Genomic DNA, 21,588 nt, shown 5'->3' on the forward strand with positions numbered 1-21,588 from the left:
AGCTCAGGTTGTCGATTAATATTAAAAATTTAGATAAATAAAGGATTTGTAAAACACAAAGGGAAAGAACGGTGTCAAATCGGGTAATTTCTTTACACCTCAGAATCCACGGAATCGCAGACCACAAGATCTGCATGGGGTGGGGTAAGTATACTATGAGGTGCTTGCACATAAGTTTGAACATTGCATTGAATCAAATGATACAGTAGATGGTTACTACTTTGTGTCCTTCTTCATCTCAAAGTTGAACGATTTCTTCGCATCATCATTTGAGTAGACGAATGGATCGACGACGTGTACGCTCAAAATATCGGGTAGAATTTAATGACTTCCAAGTTAGTTACAAAGGCTTTTTAACAAATTTTATTTACGTCTAATCTATGATTTACACGGTTAATAAATCATTGATGCGACCGAGCTTCCTGTTCACGTTCTCGCATCATTTCTAATTGCTTCATATAAGCCAGGAAACATGTCCACAGCAGACTACAAATACTGATAAACGGCACCCGATTTCTCTCAGGAATTAATGAAAAGTTAACCATTGCAACCAATGGCCATACACATACAGCAACCTATTGGAACAGAGTAAGTTCAGTTAAAATCATAAAAGCAACAGCAGGATTAAGATTTGTACCTTGTATGTGGGCCAAAATTTCGTCTTTACTTCGTTGGTTGCCTCGTCAATAGTTTTGTTCTCCAAAATGCTCATCCCAAAATAGAAGGCTGTCATCGCAAACGGAGTGTATGAGAACGTCTCAACTATAGCCTGAAATGCTTTGTGGCTTAGTAAAGTGTTCAAAGAGAAATGACAGTGGGATGAGTATTAACGGAAGTAATTATATAGGATCAAAAGATCTTTGAACCGACCATCCTAACCTGACAAATCGCTTCTGATCTCTTATTTTCTATCTTTATCTTAATCTAGTAAAAACATCGAAGAGTCAGTTGCTTAATTCTTCTTCAGTTTCTACCACTTTTTTAATCACAATGAATAATCTAATCATTTGCCTCAAGCCAATATACAAGATCTGTTGGATTGAAGTGAACTGTTTAGTGTTTCGTTTATTAAAATTACCTTATAAACGGCAGTTTTAAAAGAAGTTGTGGGCCAAAGCGTGCTTGCAATTTTGATCCAGCAATACAATGTAGGAGCGACAACTAACCCTCCGTATAGACTAAATCGAACACATTTTTTCCAGTCATAATTTTCTGTTCGAATGACAAATTGGGAAAAAGAATATAAATATGACGGACCATCCTTTAGGTAAGTATAAAGTGGTTGGATCATGAGGATCACTTGTATGTTTTACCTTAAAAATAGGCCACTCTTACCCCATGTTTTGCCAGCAATTGTTTGTTGAATCAGCGCACTAGTTGGCCATATTAAACTGTACGAGACCATACCTCGCACCAGTGGGTACTTGGTGAACAATATCTTGAGCATGGACATTCTTGGTGATTAAATTTAATAATAAACTTGTACTCGAGGAGGTAAAGTTTCGATTGTAACACTATCATCCAAATATAATAAATCGCTTGCTAAAGAATCTAGCCAATTTAAGGATTTGGTTTTCACTTGACCGTGCTATCATAAAATTGTCGACTTCGTTGTAAATGATCTGTAGTAATCCCATAAAAATTATCTTTCACTAAATTCTATCTGATTGAGGGAAAATATGAAGGACAGACAAGGGAAACCGAAGTAACTGTTCTATCCAATAATTCACACATTCAAATTCCTTGCTATAACATTCTAAGTTGAGCATCTGAATTGTTTTCTTGTAGAAAATTAATGAAACACGTTACTGCACAAAATTCAGTTCTATCAAGATCGATAGCAGTTTATTTCGAGTCACTTAAAAAAGAAACGAGTCTTCTCTACGCCTGTAAAGTAAAATCGTAGTCATACTTAATGCCAAATTATTTTTTCTTCTGGCCGTTCGACACTTATACAAATAAACCGAACATACATCTAGGACACGATAATTTTGATTAAGTTTCTGACAAGCTTTTCAATCGATGCCTAAAATTGTCCTAGCTAACAAATTGTTCTACGGTGTCATTAAAATGGACCGACTATAAGTTAAACATGTTAAACATCGAAACGAACAGCCGCACACAAAAAATTACGAAATAGCTGACCCATATTTTTATGTTACGCTGTTTCGAGATATTCCATTGATCGAATATGTTGATAGATATCAGCTACCGGGGCAGCTCAAACCAATTTATATTTATAAAATGTCCGTTCAATGAAAAAGTTAACTTTGCTATAAAATCACACTACAACGCATTACACATACTCATTTGTGGTACACTAATGTAACGTACAGCCAGGTACCAATAACCAAGTCTACAAACGGCCACAGTCAACTTTTAAGCGAATGACGAAATGCAACATTACGAATTATAAGGACAAAATAACTTTAATATGTAATTGTCGACCCTCCTTTGCTAATCTCGGTGTACCTATCCATATCATCCCTATTGTTAGGCATTCATATTTCCGGAAAATTATTCGCGAAATGTCCAGTTCATTCATTGAAAGTGAAAGTATTAGCGTCATTGACTAAAATTGATTGACTAGCAATGAGTGAATGAGACTCAGTATATTGACCCATCGACCTAAATCGTTGGCCCTTGAACTGAATACTTGGCAATGTCCTACTCACAACAATTCTTTTGTTAATACACAAGTGCGCTACGATGCACTCACTTTTCATGCTTATTTATAAAATACTATGCATGCCATTAGGATCAGCTTTGTTTTGCGAATTCGTATTTATAGCTCACTGCAGAAGAAGGTTCGATATAGCACAACACATTATGTAATGAAATGTATTGTGTGAAATAAGTGGTCGAGTTCTTTTATTGTGTGATGTATGTCGGTCTCGGATTAAAGATCACATAATCGATTTTTTTTCGATTTTTTGTTGATTTGTTACTGGGAAGTTGAACATATTTCGAATGCCAACTGAACTATAACAGCTGTAGGAATTGGAACATTCCAAATAATGAGGTTAAGCCCTTGTAACAGATTGTAGTTTTCCTTCTGTAGAGACGAGATCGACGCAACCAAACTAACCTAATTGGGATTTGTAAATGGTTTTATGAAGACAAAATGAATTTTAACATTTTTGCAAAAGTTGTGGTTTGTTGACAGTTGACAGTCTGAGCTGAGAACAGGCCCGTAGATATGCGAGTGGGGAAGGTTCAATTCCTTATTTTCAGACAGATTCGATGCCTTTCGGCTTTTGGTTTGAATATCTCTAACAAAACGCTAACATTTTTCACATAACTTTTATTTGCAATAAATTCGACAGGGTTTATAACCCTAGCTCAACATGCTGATTTACAATTTTAAAAGTAAATATAAGGAACGGTCCGATTCTAACAACTCTTTATCGTTACGATGTGGCGTGACTGATAACCTTTGCTCAAAAATATATAATTTGGATCATATCCGATGGACTAACAATAATTTACTTTAACTTATTTGACCGAACGCGTGAAAATCTACAGTTTTGCAGTTTTTATGATCGACCGAACATTTATTGTGGATTACGGAAACTCTTACCGGCATACTTTGCCGCAGCGCCCAATTCCTCTTCAATGCGTAAAATTTGATTGTATTTGGCCAATCGTTCGGAACGGCATGGTGCACCAGTCTTAATTTGACCGGTACTCAAACCAACGACCAAATCAGCAATGAAAGTATCTTCAGTTTCGCCAGATCGATGTGAGACCATGGTTCCCCATCCGGCGCTCTTGGCCAACAAATGAGCCTTTATCGATTCGGTAACGGTACCGATTTGGTTGACCTTCAGCAATAAACAATTGCAAGCCTTCTTCTCAATGCCAGTCTGAATGCGTTTTGGATTCGTAACGGTCAAATCGTCACCTACAATTTGAATTTGGGTGTTGGCGGTCATGTTTGTCCAGGCGTCCCAATGATCCTGATCGAAGGGATCTTCAATGCTGACCATGGGGAATTCGGTGATGAACTCCTGGTATAGAGCTGTAAGTTTTTCTGGCGATAACCATTGGGCTTTGTCGCTTGCCGGATTCTTGAAGTCCAAATCGTAGAGCCCTTCCTTGTGGAATTCAGAAGCAGCAACATCCATACCGATTTCAACTTTTCCGGTGTATCCAGCCTTTTCAATAGCATCTTGGATCAACAACAAAGCGTCTTTGTTGTTCAAAATGTTTGGGGCAAATCCACCCTCATCACCCACAGCAGTGGCGTCGAGACCGAATTTGGTGTTGATGACTTTCTTCAAATGATGGTACACTTCCGAACCAATTTTCATGGCTTCAGTGAAAGAGGTAGCACCGGTTGGAAAGATCATGAATTCTTGCATGGCCAATTTGTTACCGGCATGACTTCCACCGTTGATTACGTTGAATGCAGGTGTTGGCAAAATAATATTTTTGTTGCCAGCCAAGTCAGCGATATGTTTGTATAGTGGTACTCCCTTCTTGGCAGCACCGGCCTTGCAAACGGCCAATGAAACTCCAAGAATAGCGTTTGCACCGAATTTGGATTTGTTTTCAGTTCCATCCAATTTAATCATAAATTCATCGACTTCAGTTTGCTGTGTCACTTCAAGACCAGCTTTGATCAGTTCGGGGGCAATAGTCTTGTTAATATGACCGACGGCTTGAAGAACACCCTTTCCGTGCCAGTTGGCTTTTTCGTTGTCACGCAATTCCAAAGCTTCATGGACACCAGTTGATGCTCCGGACGGCACAGCAGCGCGGAACAATCCCAGCTCGGTGGTCAAATCAACTTCAACGGTTGGATTACCACGGGAGTCGAAAATTTGACGGGCGAAGATGCTCTTGATCGGCATTTTGGAGCTGAAAATTAACAGATTACGACATCGTTATTGATTTGTTGCAACGTGAAAATTTGTGCAATTGCTGCAAATTTGATAAGGAAATTCAATTAATTCGCCAATCAATGTGGAAATGATTGCACTTGAAATGACCTTTAACATACACAAAGGTCATGTTAATATTTTCCAAGTACACTGAATATATAACACATACACATTTCCACAATCGCGAGAAAAATAGATTTTTCATCACTTTTATGCAATCATTTTTCAGCTTTAAATTTTCTCATTTCACTTGGTTTACGCGAAAATACTTACAGAATGTGTCTGATAATTTTCGATTAAATTAAATGGAATATCCTCGGAGTAGATTCACTTGTCTTCCGTTCGGAATATTGAAGATTTGTGTTCTGATTGAAGCAAAATGTATTTCACATACACCAGTGGCTATGTACCGATCGACTGATTCAGTGCTGTTGGTATAAAGTCGCTAATGTTACCAGTGTTGCCCGAAACATATTTCTGTTCGGATTTTTGATGTTCTGTTGTACATATAGAGTGTTTTATTGTGATATGTATTTCGAATTTGCATGCAGTTTAAACACTTCGAACATAGCACTGCTCCTAGTGTTAACATAGAAAGTATTTGGAAGCCGCTGGTTCAAAATCAATTAACATACAAACCAAGTACGGTCCGTCCATACGAGCCGGAGGAAATCAATGAACGTCAACACAAGGTATGGTCGAATGTCAAACTCCGGTTTGTATGAACAGACCATACCTGGTTTGTACATTCATTGGAGGAAATAGCGATTTAATATGAAAAAAAATCACCTTTCGATGATTTTCATTGAAAGATGAGCTTGTTTATATGAAATCGCTGTTTCCTCCGCTCCATACAAATTTTGACATTAGACCATACCTATAGATCATTGATCAGAATAGGATTTATATTTTTTTCGCTAAGACAGCAGTCATGCTTTCTTTGTGTGAGTTAATCACAAAATTTGGATCCTTTCAGACAACTGACGTAAGCGAGTGTAGCAGAGCTTCGTTTATACCGATATTTTGAAGAGAAAATGACGACGCAGAGAGAGAGAGAGAGAAAGAGAATATTCTCTTTGCGTATGTGCATTATGAGAATGGAAACCAAAACGGAGTTCATGCGTTCTTCGCGTTAATGAGCTGAGACATTAGAGAACGTTAGCTAAATGGCCGCTAACGCTAATTTCCAACGCTAAATCCCCCGCTAACGCTAAAATCAACGGTAATGCCCTGTCAATAAATGACACCATTGTGAATGCATACACATGGACGACGAAATTTTCGATTTATTTTGCATTTATTATTTTAAAAGGTCATCGGATCAATATTTTATTACTGCAATCCGTAGATCTAATTTGCAGTAAGGTAGCGACATTGAGCTGGAAAAAATCTATTCACTTTACAATGCGCTGTTCGACGACAAACATCCTCCACTACACTACAAACATAACCACCTGCAATTGAAACACCTGAAAATAATTTTGTGATTATTACTCCCACGATGTGATCGGATTAACATTTTATCAATGGAATTAGTAGATCTGACTTATAGGAAGCCAGCGGAATAAAGCTGGAAAAGTTTTATTCACTTTTGATTGCAATAAAACGTTTTACGAATCACATTTTCCAACTGTATGTTCGTCGTGTGGAGGATACTATTTGTAACATTAAAAAGAGAATAAAAAACGTTTCCAGCTTAATACCGCTTGCTTCCTACAAGTCAGATCTACTAATTCCATTGATAAAATGTTAATCCGATCACATTGTGGGAGTAATAATCACAAAATTAATTTCAGGTGTTTCAATTGCAGGTTAACCACGTGTTTGTTGTGTAGCGGAGGATGTTTGTCGTCGAACAGCGCATTGTAAAGTGAATAGATTTTTTCCAGCACAGTGTCGCTACCTTACTGCAAATTAGATCTACGGATTGCAGTAATAAAATATTGATCCGGATGACCTTTTAAAATAATAAATGAAAAATAAATCGAAAATTTCGTCGTCCATGTGTATGCATTCACAATGGTGCCATTTATTGACAGGGCATTACCGTTGATTTTAGCGTTAGCGGGGGATTTAGCGTTGGAAATTAGCGTTAGCGGCCGTTTAGCTAACGTTCTCTATTAATAGTTTTCGTTGAGTTAATATCTCAAGAATGCAATCAAATAATATTCAAAGTATCGTACAGTAAAATTTCAGCATGAATTTGCATCCACAACCCACATACACAATCAAAACTGTTTAGACTTGTTTAAACAGTTAAAGCTGCTTGATAGTGGTAGTGGTAAAACCTTATAAAGACGTATAAACAGTTTTGATTATTTGTGTGAATCAGCTGAAAAACAGCAGAAGCAAATTATTGCTGACATTTTACTGCCTCTGACTGTAGGAAATAGTACTGAGATAAATCGGCCATTCCTGTTTGATTGCGAAAAAAATCAAAATTTCAAGCCTCCGAAGATTCCTTGTATGCACAGTAGCTTTTCCGTTACACTTTGGAAACGAAATAGTAATTTGTATGTCTGCTTGGCCGGTGGGTTTTAGACTTTTTCGCCTATTGTAGCCTAAACAGAGCGAGAAACTTTCGTTTGCTTTTTTTAAAAGAAAAACGTTGTATAGGCAACTCGGCGATTTTTTAGGAACACAATGAGTATTGTCACACTCGGCCTACTGTCTCAAATCTACACATATAGCGCCTAAAAAAACATTTATCACTCGGTGGAATAAATTACTATTTCGCATCTATTGTTGTACTTTTACTAAAAAATGATTTTGCAGCAGAAAAGCTTCGAAGTTTCGGAGGTTTTTTTCCACAGATTCACATACATGCTTTGCTCACATTCATTTGGCTGACGATTCAAATCGGCTAAGTTTTCACTGTATGTCATAATCAGCTGATGTGTGCTCAGAGCCAAAAAAAAATGATGTGCCGATGTCAATTTCAGCTGAGTGTATCGGTATCTTCGATAAAAATTGTGGATTTTTATGTGTTAACATTAAGTAGTTGAAATGGTTGAGGATAATTCAAAGAACAGTAATTCAAACACACCAGAGGCAACAGCCGATACTGGCGAAGAAAAACCGAAATGGGGATATGACCTGTACATATAACAGTTTTGCTTACTTTACGCGGAATTTTCGATGTGAAACATTCTGATGCAATTTTTCGATTTTTTTTTAGAAATGTTTGATTGATCTCAGATGATTCTCTGAAATTCTGCTCACCCATAGAATATTGCAAAGAAATCAAAACAAATTTCAATTTTGTTTACACAGATATCCTGAACGCCGAGGTGGTACGTTCAAACCGCATTGGTTCAAAGCTATATGGGGCTTTGCGGGCAGAGAAAATGAAGGCAAAATGAAATGCGAACGTAACGTTGTCGACTGTGTCCGTAACAGTCCAATGGTTAAGCTCATGATGGGAGCTCTGAAAAGCTCGGGATGTCCAATCGATTTGCGTCGACACATTACCTGTGAAGTTTGTGATCCTTCGGTCAGTGGTGGCTACGATCCGGAATATAATCAAATAGTTGTGTGCCAAAACATAGCCACGAATAAAGGCATGATACAAGGCATATTGACACACGAAATGATCCACATGTTCGACTACTGTAACAACGATTTAGACTTCAAAAATATCGATCATTTAGCATGTACCGAAATTCGAGCTGCCAATTTAACACATTGTTCATTTATGAGTGCCTATCTTCAGGGAGACGCATCGATGTTTAAAATACAAAGAGCACATCAGGTAAAAACCATACAATTTGGTGTCGCAAATTACCGCAACTTAATTGCATATTTTTCCTCTCTCGCAGGACTGTGTCAAAACAAAGGCTTTGAGTAGTGTACTTGCTGTCCGAAAGGTAACCCAAAATGAAGCGATTGAAGCTATAGAAAGAGTCTTCCCAAAGTGCTATGCAGATTTAGAGCCGATAGGCAGAAGAATACGTAGGAATTCGACGGATATGCAAAGAGCTTTTTCTGAAGGACCAATGTACGGATACGACGTCTACTAAAAATCGTCAATTTGTATAGTTTTAAATGCTTCAAGGAGACAAATTAGTGAAATAAATTATTTGATTCAAACGGTTTTGCAGTTTTGGTGAATCATCGATATACGAACTGCAGAATAATTTGGAGAAAAACAAATGCAACTTATAATGCTTAGCCTTCATGAAACAGTAGCAATGAAACGGATGACGTAGCTTGATACTTGATTGGACGGTAGCAATTAAATTTGTTCCTGTGTAAGTTTTCTGTTGAATTTTTTTCATGATCTAATTAGATGTACAGATAGACAGCTTCGGATAGTTCGTTTCCGACAGTTTCACCCGGGGTAACTCGTTGTTTCACTGATAGGTCTTATGCACATTAGCACATTAGATACAATTTATTAAAGGAACTGCGTTTAAGGAGGTTTATATTTTCGATTTGACCCGACTCTAAACAATATACCCGGAAGTTGTTTTTATAACCCTTACTAGACGCTATTATCAGTTGGTTTTTGTTTCTGTATTTTGACTCATTATAATCGGATTTCGGATTTACTAGAAGTACGGGAATTATGGACTTTAATGTAACAAATTCGCCAATAGGAAAAATTTAACATATTTCCAAATCCTTCCGGTAAGTGGCTAACGTACAAAATATGATCATAATATGCTAGTAAACACTTGATACAGTGCCGCACTGGCCATACTGGACACCCGAAGTACAGATGAACTTTTATACGACAAAATTGAATTAGTTGACTTTTTCCAATTTTGTAGGCCCTAAACGAAATTTCCCGAGCGGGAAGTTGGCAGTAACTCCAACCCTGCCTTAAAAATGTCTAATTCGTCAGAAAAATTAGACTAGACGCTAAGAATATTGGAATTCTAGAGAATTTTTGTGTTAAAATTGAAGCTCAACGAAAGCCGTGGCGCGGTAGATTTATGGTTTCATGGATAGTAGAGGTCTATCTAACGACACCCATATCTTCCAAGTCTATCATTGTAGTTTTTTTTTTAAACACTCTCCGAAAGTTTGAATTTTTTCCCCCTAAAATAGCAACTGCACCACATACACAAAAAATTTCGAAATCTTGCGTCCTCAACATTTCTGCCAACCACCATAATTTCAGATAAATGCATCACGCATTGTTGGTGATATGCAACAAAAACTATTTTGGTCACCCTAGTGCAGACCATTTTTTCATGATTTCTGGTGTGAAAACATAATTACTTCCAAATTACTTCCATAATTACTCCAAAAATCACCGATGGCTTGTTTTCCTCTTTCATACAACTAGTTCGAAATTTTTGACAAATTGACTCTTAATTTTATGTGTGCGGAATGGTAATAACATATTTCGTAAATCATCTACAAACGTTCGACTTTCGGTAACAATTTATATTATGATTTGTACTGCACGCTAACAAAAACTAATTTCATTTAAAAAAAAATAAATAATTTCGTTTAAAACAACAATAACAACCAGTTCGGTCGAAATATTTACAAATTTCATCTATCAAAAAAAGAAGAAAGTTTTGAGCAAAGTGGAGTGAGTAACTATTTTGACGGTTCAACAGATTTCTGTTTCGAATTTTTCAATAACTTTTCCAGAGGATCTCCATGATCTTTGACATACGCTAGGAATGTTATCCAAAGTAAGCCACAGAAACTAACGAAAACCAAGCGATTACGATCCGGAATAATAGAAAAGTTTATCGTTTGGACTGCCGGCCAAAAGCACACAGCGATCTATGCAAAATGGAAAAACAGTTGTAACTAAAATTTAGAAACGACCAAAAAAAAATTGTGATAAAAAAGGTGACAAACTTTGTAGGTATCCCAAAATTTAGCCTGAAGCTCGTTTTTGGCTTTATCAACGCTCCCTGTTTCAGCGTAAGTCATGATAAGGAAAAATGCCGATAGGGATATTGGGCCATAGGTTATCTGTTCCAGAGCAGCTTTTTTGATTGCCGACGCTAGGGTCACTCTCGGGAAAATTCTGTGAGCTATCCGAACCCAACAGTATAGTGTTGGTGCGATGAACAATGATCCGTACAATGAATATCGAATGCATTTCTTCCAATTGATTTCATCTAAAAAGCTCTATGATTTCACTTATTTTGATTAAATGGGCTGACCTGTGGGTGTTTCGTATGATTGACCGAAGATCGCCAAAAAAAAATACATTTACTCACCGATATTTCGTTTATCCATAAAGTCTTGAATAAATGCGGCTGTGGGCCATGTTATGCTATAGGAAATCATGCCTCGTCCCAGAGGATGATTTAGAACTTGAGATATACCTCTTCTGAAGCTCATTTTTTTGTTTCGTAGAATATCATCAAGGCAAAATCCAAAAATCACTTTCTCCTAATGCACTGAAACATACAATGGCCAAAGATTTTTTTTATTGATTGATGGGATACGGCTCAAAATTATCAAACTATTCGAAGTTTACTTCTTTACATTTCTTTACCATCGACTGTAGAGACTTTCGATTAGGACAGACTTTTTTCAACCACCGTTTCAAAGCAGAAAGGCATGTGAAATGATTTTTGTAGTTCGTGTAAGTGTCAAGTGTTGGATGGGATATATAACACAAGCGAGGAACGACACACTTCTTGGATCAATTGGATTAAATGTAGAAGTGAGTCATTCCTTTAAATGCGAACTCACGAACCTTCTTCAGTTAGAGTAATAAAAAATTTACTTTCGCGTCTAAACTGTGGGTCGACCACAAAATTGAGTAACATGATTCCAGCAGTGGCAGTCGCTTACACAACTAGGGGTGAAAAGAATTCTGAAAGATGAAAACGTGTCTTTTCAACTTTGCATTCCTTAGATGTTTAAAGAACCTGGAGGTGAACTTTTCAAATTTTAAATTGTAAAATTTGAAAGTTTCAGATTGCACCTAGCTACGAGCGCATACGAGTGCCTATCATCCCACGAAATCCCTATTTGAACCTCTGCGTTATTCTCCTAAGATCTTCTGATTTATATGTTGTCATGCCCTTCTAATCACTGATAGTTAGAACACGTTATAAGTAAATTTTTCACAATTATTGACGATCTAGAACAACCGAAAAATCGTGTTACGCAATCTATAAACATTCTACTAAGTAAAAACATAAACATTTCATAGACAATTTGCATTGTCATCGTAGTTCTTGTTATCAGTTCTATTCACTACTTAATACGACTGCAATTAACTGTGCAGAATGAACTTCGTTGTTAAAAACACTTCCACTTTCCGAGTGTCAATACAAGAAAACTCATTATCGCGATCATATAACTCACAAATCAATTTTATTTCCAACTTTGGCTCAAGGAATACTGATCATACTGAAATACTGTGAAAATATCACATGCACACTGAATACGCTTCAGTCTAAAATTTAATGAATTGCTCCAAGTTCAACGCTCAAGTCATTGAATTCTATTTCTGTTTCAAATATGATTTGACCGTTGAAACTCAAGAAAATTCATATTCTAATGTTGTGCCCTAACAATTCATTTCGCTACACAAACAAACGTATATTGCAATTTTTGTCAAATTCTTGGTTTGCTTCAGTCTCAAGAGTAACACAGATGGGAAATATTTCTTTTACTCTTAAAATTTATTTGTATTTAATCCTAAAATCATAAGAGACTGTCTAGTGATATTAAGATGCGCAAGTCCAAATTCATAACAATATTTTCACCTTGATCTAAATGTTCATGGCGTAACAAAAATGTAATTTCATGTTCGTTTCCTAGTGATTTTCACTGAAGTACGTAGATAATTAGATTAAACAAAGAAAATCGGATTGTATGAGGCACTTTCTACAACAAGTGATAAATATCCCAATTAATAATCCAAATTCTACTCACACAGCGTTAAATAATTTTTTGAGAGTCCAGGAAATCAAAATCTCAATTTCTTGATAAACAAAAGTCAGCTGACACAATTGTCAGCGTTTTTAACGGTTTCGATGAATTTCGTTAATCTAGATGGCGACAGAGATATGTCGTTTCGGAAAATTTAAAATCGGGCGCGTGCCAACACAAATCTGTAGTCAAATTTTTTTAAAGGATCTTAAGTCAACGTTATGTTCCAGATAATGTCGAGGATTGATGCTTAAAGATACAACGAATGTTTAAATTCCAACGGAAGTATAAACCAGTCAGATGTCTGCCCGGAGGATGTAGATATTTTGTAAACGTGTTTGTATTGAATATAAATAGGCTGAGCGGCCATACCTTTTCTCTATAGTCTTAATGCTATATTCTAAGTTCGACAACAGCGATCACAAATTGTGGAGGAACCTTAGCATAAAATAATTAGTGCAGAGAGATTCTATGATTAACAGAAGATTTTTTCTACATTTTCTTATCTTGCGAAGCGATATATTTTTAATTGTATGCAAGCCTTGAAAGCACACCGTCATGCACTAACTCGCAATATTTTACAGTGTCAATTAAACTTTTACGAACGCCTAATTTTCAAATTATTTTAGTTTGTGTTGTCTTTCTCTCCATAATGTGCAGATGGCGTTGTGTGTATGCAAACTTTGAGCTGAGTAAAGAGTTCATTTTGTCAACTCATTCATCGCTAAACTATTTTGTTGTTTTAATTCAGTTCATTTTATCGTTTTGCGTTTTTGTGTGCGTCTTGCGTTTTTTTGTCCTTAGTGCGTAATAATAAATGGCTGAAGATTCAGATTCATCTAGTTTCCTCTCTGGAATACTAAATGAAATATTGGGTAGCTACTTAAATATTGCGTTAATAGGATTGATAGCATTCCTGTTGTACAAAATTGTGAGAAGCTCTAGTGATGTGTCGACACCGAGTGCACCACCAGAACCACAACTTCCGAAAATCCGAAAAGATTTTACCGTTCAGGAATTGAAGGAGTTCGATGGAAATCAGCCAGATGGTCGCGTTTTGGTAGCGGTAAATGGCAGTGTTTATGATGTAACAAAGGGAAAGCGATTCTATGGGCCAGGTAAAAATTTGTAATGTTCCAACACATGATGACAACGTCGTTTTGCTTATCATTTTCATTATTCACTTCTTTTTTTCTTGCTTGTGTTACTGTGATAAAATTTCGAATCGATGATAAGGACTGATGACATTATGTCTTTTTACAAAAACATTTATATCTATGCCTTGCCAGGTGAACTAGAGACTTTATCTAGTTTTTTTTTTTAATTTAATAAAAAATTTATCGGAATGTCATTGTAGAAATGCAACGGAGTTCATATTAAAATGCTTGTAATTTGCATATAGTGAAAATTTAACGTGACTGTATTGTGGATTATGTCATAAATAAATATACCGGCTGCTGAGTCACAAGAATAAATTTATAAATTTTCGCTGTATTTTTAAACAAAAAATTTCTTGTTTTTATCGCAAAAATTAATTTTGTATTTTTGTAGAGTAAATAATCATCTCGCGAAACATTAAACATTTCTGTTCTTGCTTCTGTTAAGCGGATATTTGATACTCAAGGAAATTGTGAATTTTTTTACCTCCGCACATTCCATTATTAAACATCAAAATAATCATTTATTCAGACAATTCACGATGTAATGCTCGTATCATGACGCAACATAATAATATCAATACAGATTGTCATTGTCTTTTGTTTCAACAGTGCCTTCTTTCCAAAGTTAACATATGTGTGTAACGTTACATACGTATAATAGTCTAGCACTTGAAACAAACACACATTTTAATTTAATTAAAAAATTATACGATTCCAAGTGAGACTGTAATTTCTCACAACAACAACAACAACAACATCGTCATGAAAAATGTATACGACGACTTCTGTTTGTATCGTATAAAATGCAATTCGATTTATATTACAAAAGCATTTCTATTGAAAATCATAAGTTTCCGTCATTATAAAACAACTGCCGGATCAATTATCTAAGTTTTTTTTTTTAAATAAACTGTAGCTACGAAGGTCTAGGTCAAAATGGCGGTATATATTTAGCGTCTCACAGGACCGAACTGGCTAATAAAAGGCCAAATCGGACACATAGAACAAGAACGCACAATAACGACTCACAAATCAAGGAATTTGATAAGAATTCTGAAAGGAACATCGGACTTTAGCCCGATCGGCCAGTATGGCTAGTCCGGTCCTGAGTGGCTAATAGGCAATATTGCACATATACATTCTAATTGCAAGTCCACGTATTAGTTAGAATTGTTAAATTATAAGTGCTCGTACGGGTGTCGTGACTTAATAGCTTTTTGTTTTGTGCTGAATTTTAAACCCATTCAATGAATCGGAAGATTTTTATTGTTTTTGAAAATTCAATTAAAATCCCATCATAATGACACAACTAATAACATCCCTAATTACATATGAAATTATAATCGATACATTCAATCAGAAACAAATCCATGACTACATGATGGCAGCACGAATCTCGGTTCTCGACATCAGCATGGTAATGCTGAACACGCCCCAGGCATTAAAAATCTGTTTTCATTATACTAAAACGTTTCGTTCATTTGTGAATTTCATTCGATTAACCAACCAACATCTGTTTTGCCGTGTTTGATTGTTTGACAAATGGAACAATCGTGTTTCGCAATATGAGTATTCCAAAACTAATGCGACAGATCCAGAATGAAGTAAAAACCATCGAACTGAACGAAACATGTTTTGCAAAATCTCGATGTTGCATTAATAAAATCTGAGATTGATCCTTGGTGCTATATACACGTAATTAACTAGACGATTATACTGCTTGTACTTTAAAAATGACTGGACCACTTACATCGATACTTTTTTAAATCCAATACTCAGAATACTTTCAAGAGCTACTTCTCTCCAATGTACTTCAACTTAACTCTGCAGAAATCTCCTGTAAAATTCTATCAATGGTTCTAATGTGACGAAAGATCGAAAGAATTGAGTTCAAAGTGCTGTCGATCAAATTTGCGTGAATGTTTAATCTCTAAAATAACAAATTTACAAATTTTGTAACTTTTTCGTAATAAAGTTTTCATCAATGCACAGTAATCTGCACTAATTGATATCCCTATTCATGATTCTTTAGTAGACCTGATAGCTTACTTAAAAAAGGTTGTTAACAAATGAACCATAGTTCTTCTCAAGATATGTAACACATGTTATGGTAGTTGTATCTTATAACCGAGCAACAAATAATTCAGGACTATGTTGGTGACTGCATAAAAATGTCTTCAACTAGTCTCTTAATATTATTATTGTAGCTTTATCTCCGTTCCCTTATTCTATTCAAATTCATATATGGTCTAGTCACTTGAGATTAGCATATGTCTGTCCACTCTCTGATAATTGAGATGTTATGTGATGAATATGTAACCGTTTCTTGACATTGCAAACAAATTCCATCTCACCAATCAATGCAAAACAGTCAATTGTTTCAGAATTTTTAGAACTTCTCTGCAATAAAGACGCAAAATGTACACCTCTTGTCGACACTTTTTTTTTTAAATCGAATCGATTATATTCTATATTATACAAATTGATCGTTGATGATGAATCATAAATGTATGAAAATGTGATAAAAACTTTCCCTCGATGATTGTTGTGCTGTGATGCATGAGCGAATACAAAAAGTTATTGAATTATTAAAGGTTTTTATGTCGTGTTATATATTCCGCGGGTATATATTTATTCGTATAAATTCTGCATTGTTCACATTTTTCATTGAAATAAAACGTTTTATTACTCCAATGCATCTTATATTACTGTTGCTAAAATATTAAATTCAATTTTATATTAGAGCAATCGAGCTGTAAAATCTTTTGTTCTTTATCTTTGTTTTAATGGGTTTGCCACTCCTCTCGATTTTCCTAGCGTAAAATATCTTAATTTGCTCGTAAACCTCCTTAGAATAGTAAAATGCAGTTCGAGTAATGCGTAGTTTCAAGAAGAAAATTTGTCACAGTTTATCGACTGTGGTACATTTTGCTGATCAAGTAAAGCTTTTGGTGTTTTTGGATGCACCAATGACCTCTTATGATTGATAGACAGAGATAACCTTTTCAAAAATATTGCTTTACGAAATATTTCAAGTCGTAATATTTCACATGCTAAATACGCGGAGAGCAACGTATTGTGTCCGGGCTAACATCATGTAAAAATCATCCCTCGTCAGGCTACCTCTTGAATGAGCTGTATTCTGGGAGGATATATTTTTACGTTTAATCAATGAACGAAAAATGAAAATTCTTTCCTATTACAGGTGGACCGTATGCAGCGTTTGGCGGCCGTGATGCCTCAAGAGGCTTAGCCACATTTAGTGTTGTAAGCTCTGATAAGGAAGGCTACGATGATCTCAGCGATCTAAATTCAATGGAAATGGATTCAGTGCGAGAATGGGAATTACAATTCAAAGGTCAGTATATTGGTTGTATTCGAGACTCGAACGCTAGATAATCTCTCCTGTTACGAAGAAGAAGAACACTCCTTTAGCGACCTTACAAATTTACAATGCATAGTCGTAACTTGGACATTGCGATGTTTGTCCTAGTCTTACAAATAGATTGACAATGCAGAAATACAATCTCAGCTGCTATCAGCCTTATATGGCGGGTGAACAACTCTAACAAAAAAGAGTAAAAGGTGTGGACACTGGGTACATCGATTTTTAGAACAGTTTATCCCTGACTCTTTCGTAAGTCATGTCGACACTGTATTGCTATATCTGTTGTTCTCATGTGTAGGAAGTTTGAGAATTATAATCTACACTTCAAAACATTAAACCTCCCAGAAAGGCAGAATAGTATCTTTTGCAAAAAACCGATTTTAGCGTCCGAAAAAGTACTTTTTCTCGTCCGCCAATGCAATTAAAATTCAAACATCTCTTTATCTCCTTCAGAAAAGTACGAATATGTTGGTCGTCTTCTCAAACCTGGCGAAGAACCAGCAAGCTATTCAGATGAAGAAGATGACAATCAGCAAGATTCAAATACTAGCAATAAATCAACTGATTCTACTGGTAAATCAAAAGATGACTGATTTGCATTATAAAACACATTCGGAGCTAGTATATCATCGAAAACAATTTTTATGGAAAATGAATTATAAATAAAAACAGAAAAATAAAAAAATGATTTTTTTCAGTGTAAAAAATTATTACTTGTCTCACCTCTAATTACGATGATATCTTCACCCAATTTTGTTTTTAAATATTATTTTTGATTTGGATTCAAATGAAGGTATTGCAAAACACATCTTTGATGTCCAATTATTTTTTGAATCAATGTCTCAGTTTGCCGTTTGCTTATTGACCGTGGAACGATTTAACCTCAAAATTTTTCTCTTATTTTTTGCCTAAAAATTCATTTATATTTTGAAGATGATTTGTAATTCAGTTTTCAATTAACAAAAAATATAATCATAACTGAAAAGATGGGTGTAAGGACTTACTTTTATTCCGACTTTGTACTATTATTAATTTTTAAGGTTTTTTTTAATTTAAAAAAAAATAATTTTAAGAAATTTCGACCAAAATTTTTTTTACAAAACATTTCGATTCAAAAATGACTTCAACGCTTTAATTTTCCTTAAAACGGCAGAACATTTATATGGCCGCGAAAAAAAAGAAGAAAACGCTAGATAGGAGATCGATTTATCAGCTTTTTTGTTGTAATAACATCTACTGCTGCAATTAAACCAAAATTTGTAAAGATTATATATAATGATAAAACGAAAGGTTTATGTTATATATGTACGGTAGATATGGTGGTAGCATTATTATTCTTATCATAGAAAACAATTTAATTTTTAAAGGAAAATATTTTTTTTATTAAAATTAAATTCATTCAACGTTTGTTTTTGCCACTTTTTAAATTCCTACGAGAGACAGACTTTCACTTTACCACGTTTTTTTTTTGTACAATTTTTCTTTTATTTTTAATTCTAAATTTTAAATAAACCGAACACAATATATAACATTTTTACCTTAAAAAAACCAATTGAATAAATAAAATGAAAAACAACTAAAAATATGTTCGCACACTTTATAAAATAAAAAAAAATATTTGTTCGGCTTTCGGAGTTTTATAAATTTATCTATGTTTTAAGGATTTTATGGAATAAAGAATGAATATGAAATTACAACTCCGCCGTTATCTTTTGTTACAATCTAACAAACCACCTGTGTCTTAAACGTGCACCCATATCTAATCATGAAGACGTTTCTTTTCATTTCATTTCTTTATTTCATCTCATTAATTCATTAATTGCCTAATTATCGCTAGCTCCAATAACTATTTGAAGGAACTACATTAACTCTGTAAACTCTTTGAAGAAAGACGAAGGCAAAGTCGAGACCATACAGTGACAAAATAATTTCGGTGTGCCGATCTAGCAACAGCTGGTTTTGTATTAGCTGGTGATCATTGTAACGTTTGTTTAGTTTGTGTTTATCTTGCTCTTCTCTTTATATGCATGTGTGAGTTACAGGTAACAAACGATAAATACAGACCGTACTAACAATGAAATAGACACCAACTGATGCTAGATCGGCACACTGAAATTATTCCATCACTGTAGTTTCTATATTGCCATAAATGTAGAGTAAAGGCAACCGTGAAACACTTTCTATCGATGTGTCACCTACCAGGTCTAACTAGGTATCAAAAATTTAATTCCAAAAATAGGTTATGGTAATTACGTATATCAAGCTCGATTCGCTTTCATACATAACCAATGTCGATACAGGCAATTTGTGCGATAAATTAACCTAATACCTGCGACAAATCTAATAAAACCCGTTCGAAAAACACACTAGATAACATAATAATTGAGTCATGTGAAACTTTTATATCGACTGCAACTTAAACAAACGGTTGATATAGTGAAATGTATCATGTATGTCAAGACAAATGAAGAAGAAAATTTCCTGTTAAAATCTAGTTGAAGTTTTGAACAATTGAAGTAACAGATTCAACGATTTTTATTCAAAAATTCATTTTCCTCCGTTTCGATGTTGTCTCATTGAGACTGTAAAAACTTCTAATGAGGAAGTCAGCCAACGCACTTCAAGCGAAAGTGCTATTAATGACAGCTGCCAAATAGAGTACTTTTTGTATGAAATTTTGTCCTCACTCTTTTTACTGTGTAACATTTTTTATGGTACACTGTCAAGTTTCAGTATCCTATTTAGAGTACCACTTTTGCTTGAAGTGCGTTGAGTCAGCCTACTTGAAACAAACATACACTATTTCGACGCCCTCATCATGTAAAAACCAGTGACCTCGGCTTCGCCTCAAATCTACGAAAACTCGACTTTTCATTTTTTTTATTCCTAGCTATGTGTGGTGATGCTATTTCTTATAATTCCCTGTATAGTATATAATGTGACATGTTCCTTTTGGACATTTAACTATTGCATGTTGATGAAATGTTAGTGATGTTTTTATGCGGACTTTCTCATTGTAGAAACTTCTCGTCTTGCGTTATCATCTCAACGAATATTTGCATAATTACGCTGTAATAAGTGAAACCCCTTTCGTAATTCTTTATTTCCAAACAATTATTGTCTAGATCTATATGTAAGACTTACATTGTAAGTTAGTATCAGTATTTAGGTAAACATCGTTAGTTAGTTCAAAGGCCCTTTTCCGTTGCATACGCAAAAAGGAGCTACACAACTTCCTGATTCAAAGCCGTGAGCGCAGATACAATCGTCGTTGCAAAAGATTGAACACAATGGTGAGATCAGTTGATTATATAGAGGTACGTACTGTAATAAACAGTTTTCTGCAATATGGACAGATGGGACGACTGTTATACAAAAAACAGAAAAAAAAAATATTAGAGCTCATACATACCGCGTGTTACTGGCACTGTCATACTACTGGGTCTCGGACGCATGTAGTCACAAGTGCACATTTTCGTAGGCGTTGGTTGAGGTACATATATTTTGGAATCGTCGGTTGGGTAATCAATGCATTTGCCATAAGTTGCATTGTGGACACAGGTGCAGTGCACATCACATAGACTATCACCCGCTGAGCATAGTACTGGCACGCCTCGTACAAGAAATTGAGCGACAAAACTTTTGCAGTTTGATTTAGAATCTGAAATGATATACTGAGATGGATAGTGAAAGATTCATGGACAACTATCAATATCATGATTCGCTATTTACAATTAATAAAGATACGACCTACTTCGTCAAGGTGTCTTTGCCACTGTCGTGTCGAGGCATCGAAAGATGCAAAATTTCACAGTTCGAAACAGTCTCCAGACCGTTCGCTATCAATGTCATATTTAATATGATATTTTCCTCTTGCGTGACCTTCTTATTTTCGCAAAACAACGTTGAATTCAATTCTTACTTACTTGCTTCAACGAGCATCAATAGTACAAATAAAATGTATCCAAAGAAAATTTTCATGATAAAATTGTAGGTGTTTCAGTAAGTGCTTCCTAGCGACTCCAAGACAATTTTTTTACTGAATCTGAATTTTAAATTCTGAAAATATTAACTTTAAATCAATAATTCCTGCCAAATAGAGGCAAATAGAGATGCCCACAACTCAGCGGAAAGATCGTGAATTTTTTGCATTCGATAAAACGATCTCATGTATATCTCAGATTCGTGATCGTGATGAAGGATTTATTCGTACAACCAGAAATAAACGAAAATAAAATTTGCATTCGTGCAATAGTATGTTACATACTTGGTCAAGTAAGGGAGTCATGAT

General features: G+C 35.2%; 5 protein-coding genes and 1 long non-coding RNA gene across 9 annotated transcripts; 2 read left to right on the forward strand and 4 right to left on the reverse strand.

Moving 5' to 3' along the window:
- Window positions 1–280: 280 nt before the first annotated feature.
- Window positions 281–12,548, reverse strand: LOC119083054 (mpv17-like protein). 4 transcript variants are annotated; one of them, XM_037192699.1, is made up of 5 exons: window positions 12,180–12,548; window positions 1,336–1,514; window positions 1,079–1,212; window positions 638–769; window positions 281–575 (listed from the first exon to the last, which is right to left on the reverse strand). In XM_037192699.1, the coding sequence occupies exons 2-5, from the start codon at window positions 1,451–1,453 to the stop codon at window positions 402–404; spliced, it is 558 nt and encodes a 185-aa protein (XP_037048594.1). In that variant the 5' UTR covers window positions 1,454–1,514; window positions 12,180–12,548; the 3' UTR covers window positions 281–401. The 4 variants fall into 4 exon arrangements, with proteins under 4 accessions (XP_037048594.1, XP_037048587.1, XP_037048572.1 ...); XM_037192692.1 differs by having other exon boundaries at window positions 1,336–1,542; window positions 12,180–12,547; XM_037192677.1 differs by having other exon boundaries at window positions 1,336–1,551; window positions 12,180–12,547.
- Window positions 3,285–5,361, reverse strand: LOC119083009 (enolase). Its single transcript, XM_037192648.1, has 2 exons — window positions 5,160–5,361; window positions 3,285–4,863 (listed from the first exon to the last, which is right to left on the reverse strand). Exon 2 carries the CDS (start codon window positions 4,854–4,856, stop codon window positions 3,555–3,557), a length of 1,302 nt encoding a protein of 433 aa, XP_037048543.1. The 5' UTR covers window positions 4,857–4,863; window positions 5,160–5,361; the 3' UTR covers window positions 3,285–3,554.
- Window positions 7,780–8,977, forward strand: LOC119083018 (mitochondrial inner membrane protease ATP23 homolog). The gene is made up of 3 exons (XM_037192660.1): window positions 7,780–7,984; window positions 8,160–8,637; window positions 8,705–8,977. Exons 1-3 carry the CDS (start codon window positions 7,893–7,895, stop codon window positions 8,903–8,905), a joined length of 771 nt encoding a protein of 256 aa, XP_037048555.1. The 5' UTR covers window positions 7,780–7,892; the 3' UTR covers window positions 8,906–8,977.
- LOC119083043 (mpv17-like protein) lies at window positions 10,266–11,260 on the reverse strand. Its single transcript, XM_037192669.1, has 3 exons — window positions 11,078–11,260; window positions 10,710–10,975; window positions 10,266–10,631 (listed from the first exon to the last, which is right to left on the reverse strand). The coding sequence occupies exons 1-3, from the start codon at window positions 11,199–11,201 to the stop codon at window positions 10,440–10,442; spliced, it is 582 nt and encodes a 193-aa protein (XP_037048564.1). The 5' UTR covers window positions 11,202–11,260; the 3' UTR covers window positions 10,266–10,439.
- Window positions 12,549–13,476: 928 nt separating the features above from the next.
- Window positions 13,477–18,635, forward strand: LOC119083027 (membrane-associated progesterone receptor component 1-like). The gene is made up of 3 exons (XM_037192665.1): window positions 13,477–13,867; window positions 17,115–17,267; window positions 17,751–18,635. Exons 1-3 carry the CDS (start codon window positions 13,567–13,569, stop codon window positions 17,888–17,890), a joined length of 594 nt encoding a protein of 197 aa, XP_037048560.1. The 5' UTR covers window positions 13,477–13,566; the 3' UTR covers window positions 17,891–18,635.
- Window positions 18,636–20,382: 1,747 nt separating this feature from the next.
- On the reverse strand, window positions 20,383–21,318 carry LOC119083174. Its single transcript, XR_005088811.1, has 3 exons — window positions 21,224–21,318; window positions 20,710–20,958; window positions 20,383–20,638 (listed from the first exon to the last, which is right to left on the reverse strand). It is a non-coding gene; the product is annotated as an uncharacterized LOC119083174 (long non-coding RNA).
- Between the last annotated feature and the right edge of the window lie 270 nt (window positions 21,319–21,588).

Source organism: Bradysia coprophila, chromosome X, assembly GCF_014529535.1.
Source record: "Bradysia coprophila strain Holo2 chromosome X, BU_Bcop_v1, whole genome shotgun sequence".
In the NCBI taxonomy this organism is placed as follows: domain Eukaryota; kingdom Metazoa; phylum Arthropoda; class Insecta; order Diptera; family Sciaridae; genus Bradysia; species Bradysia coprophila.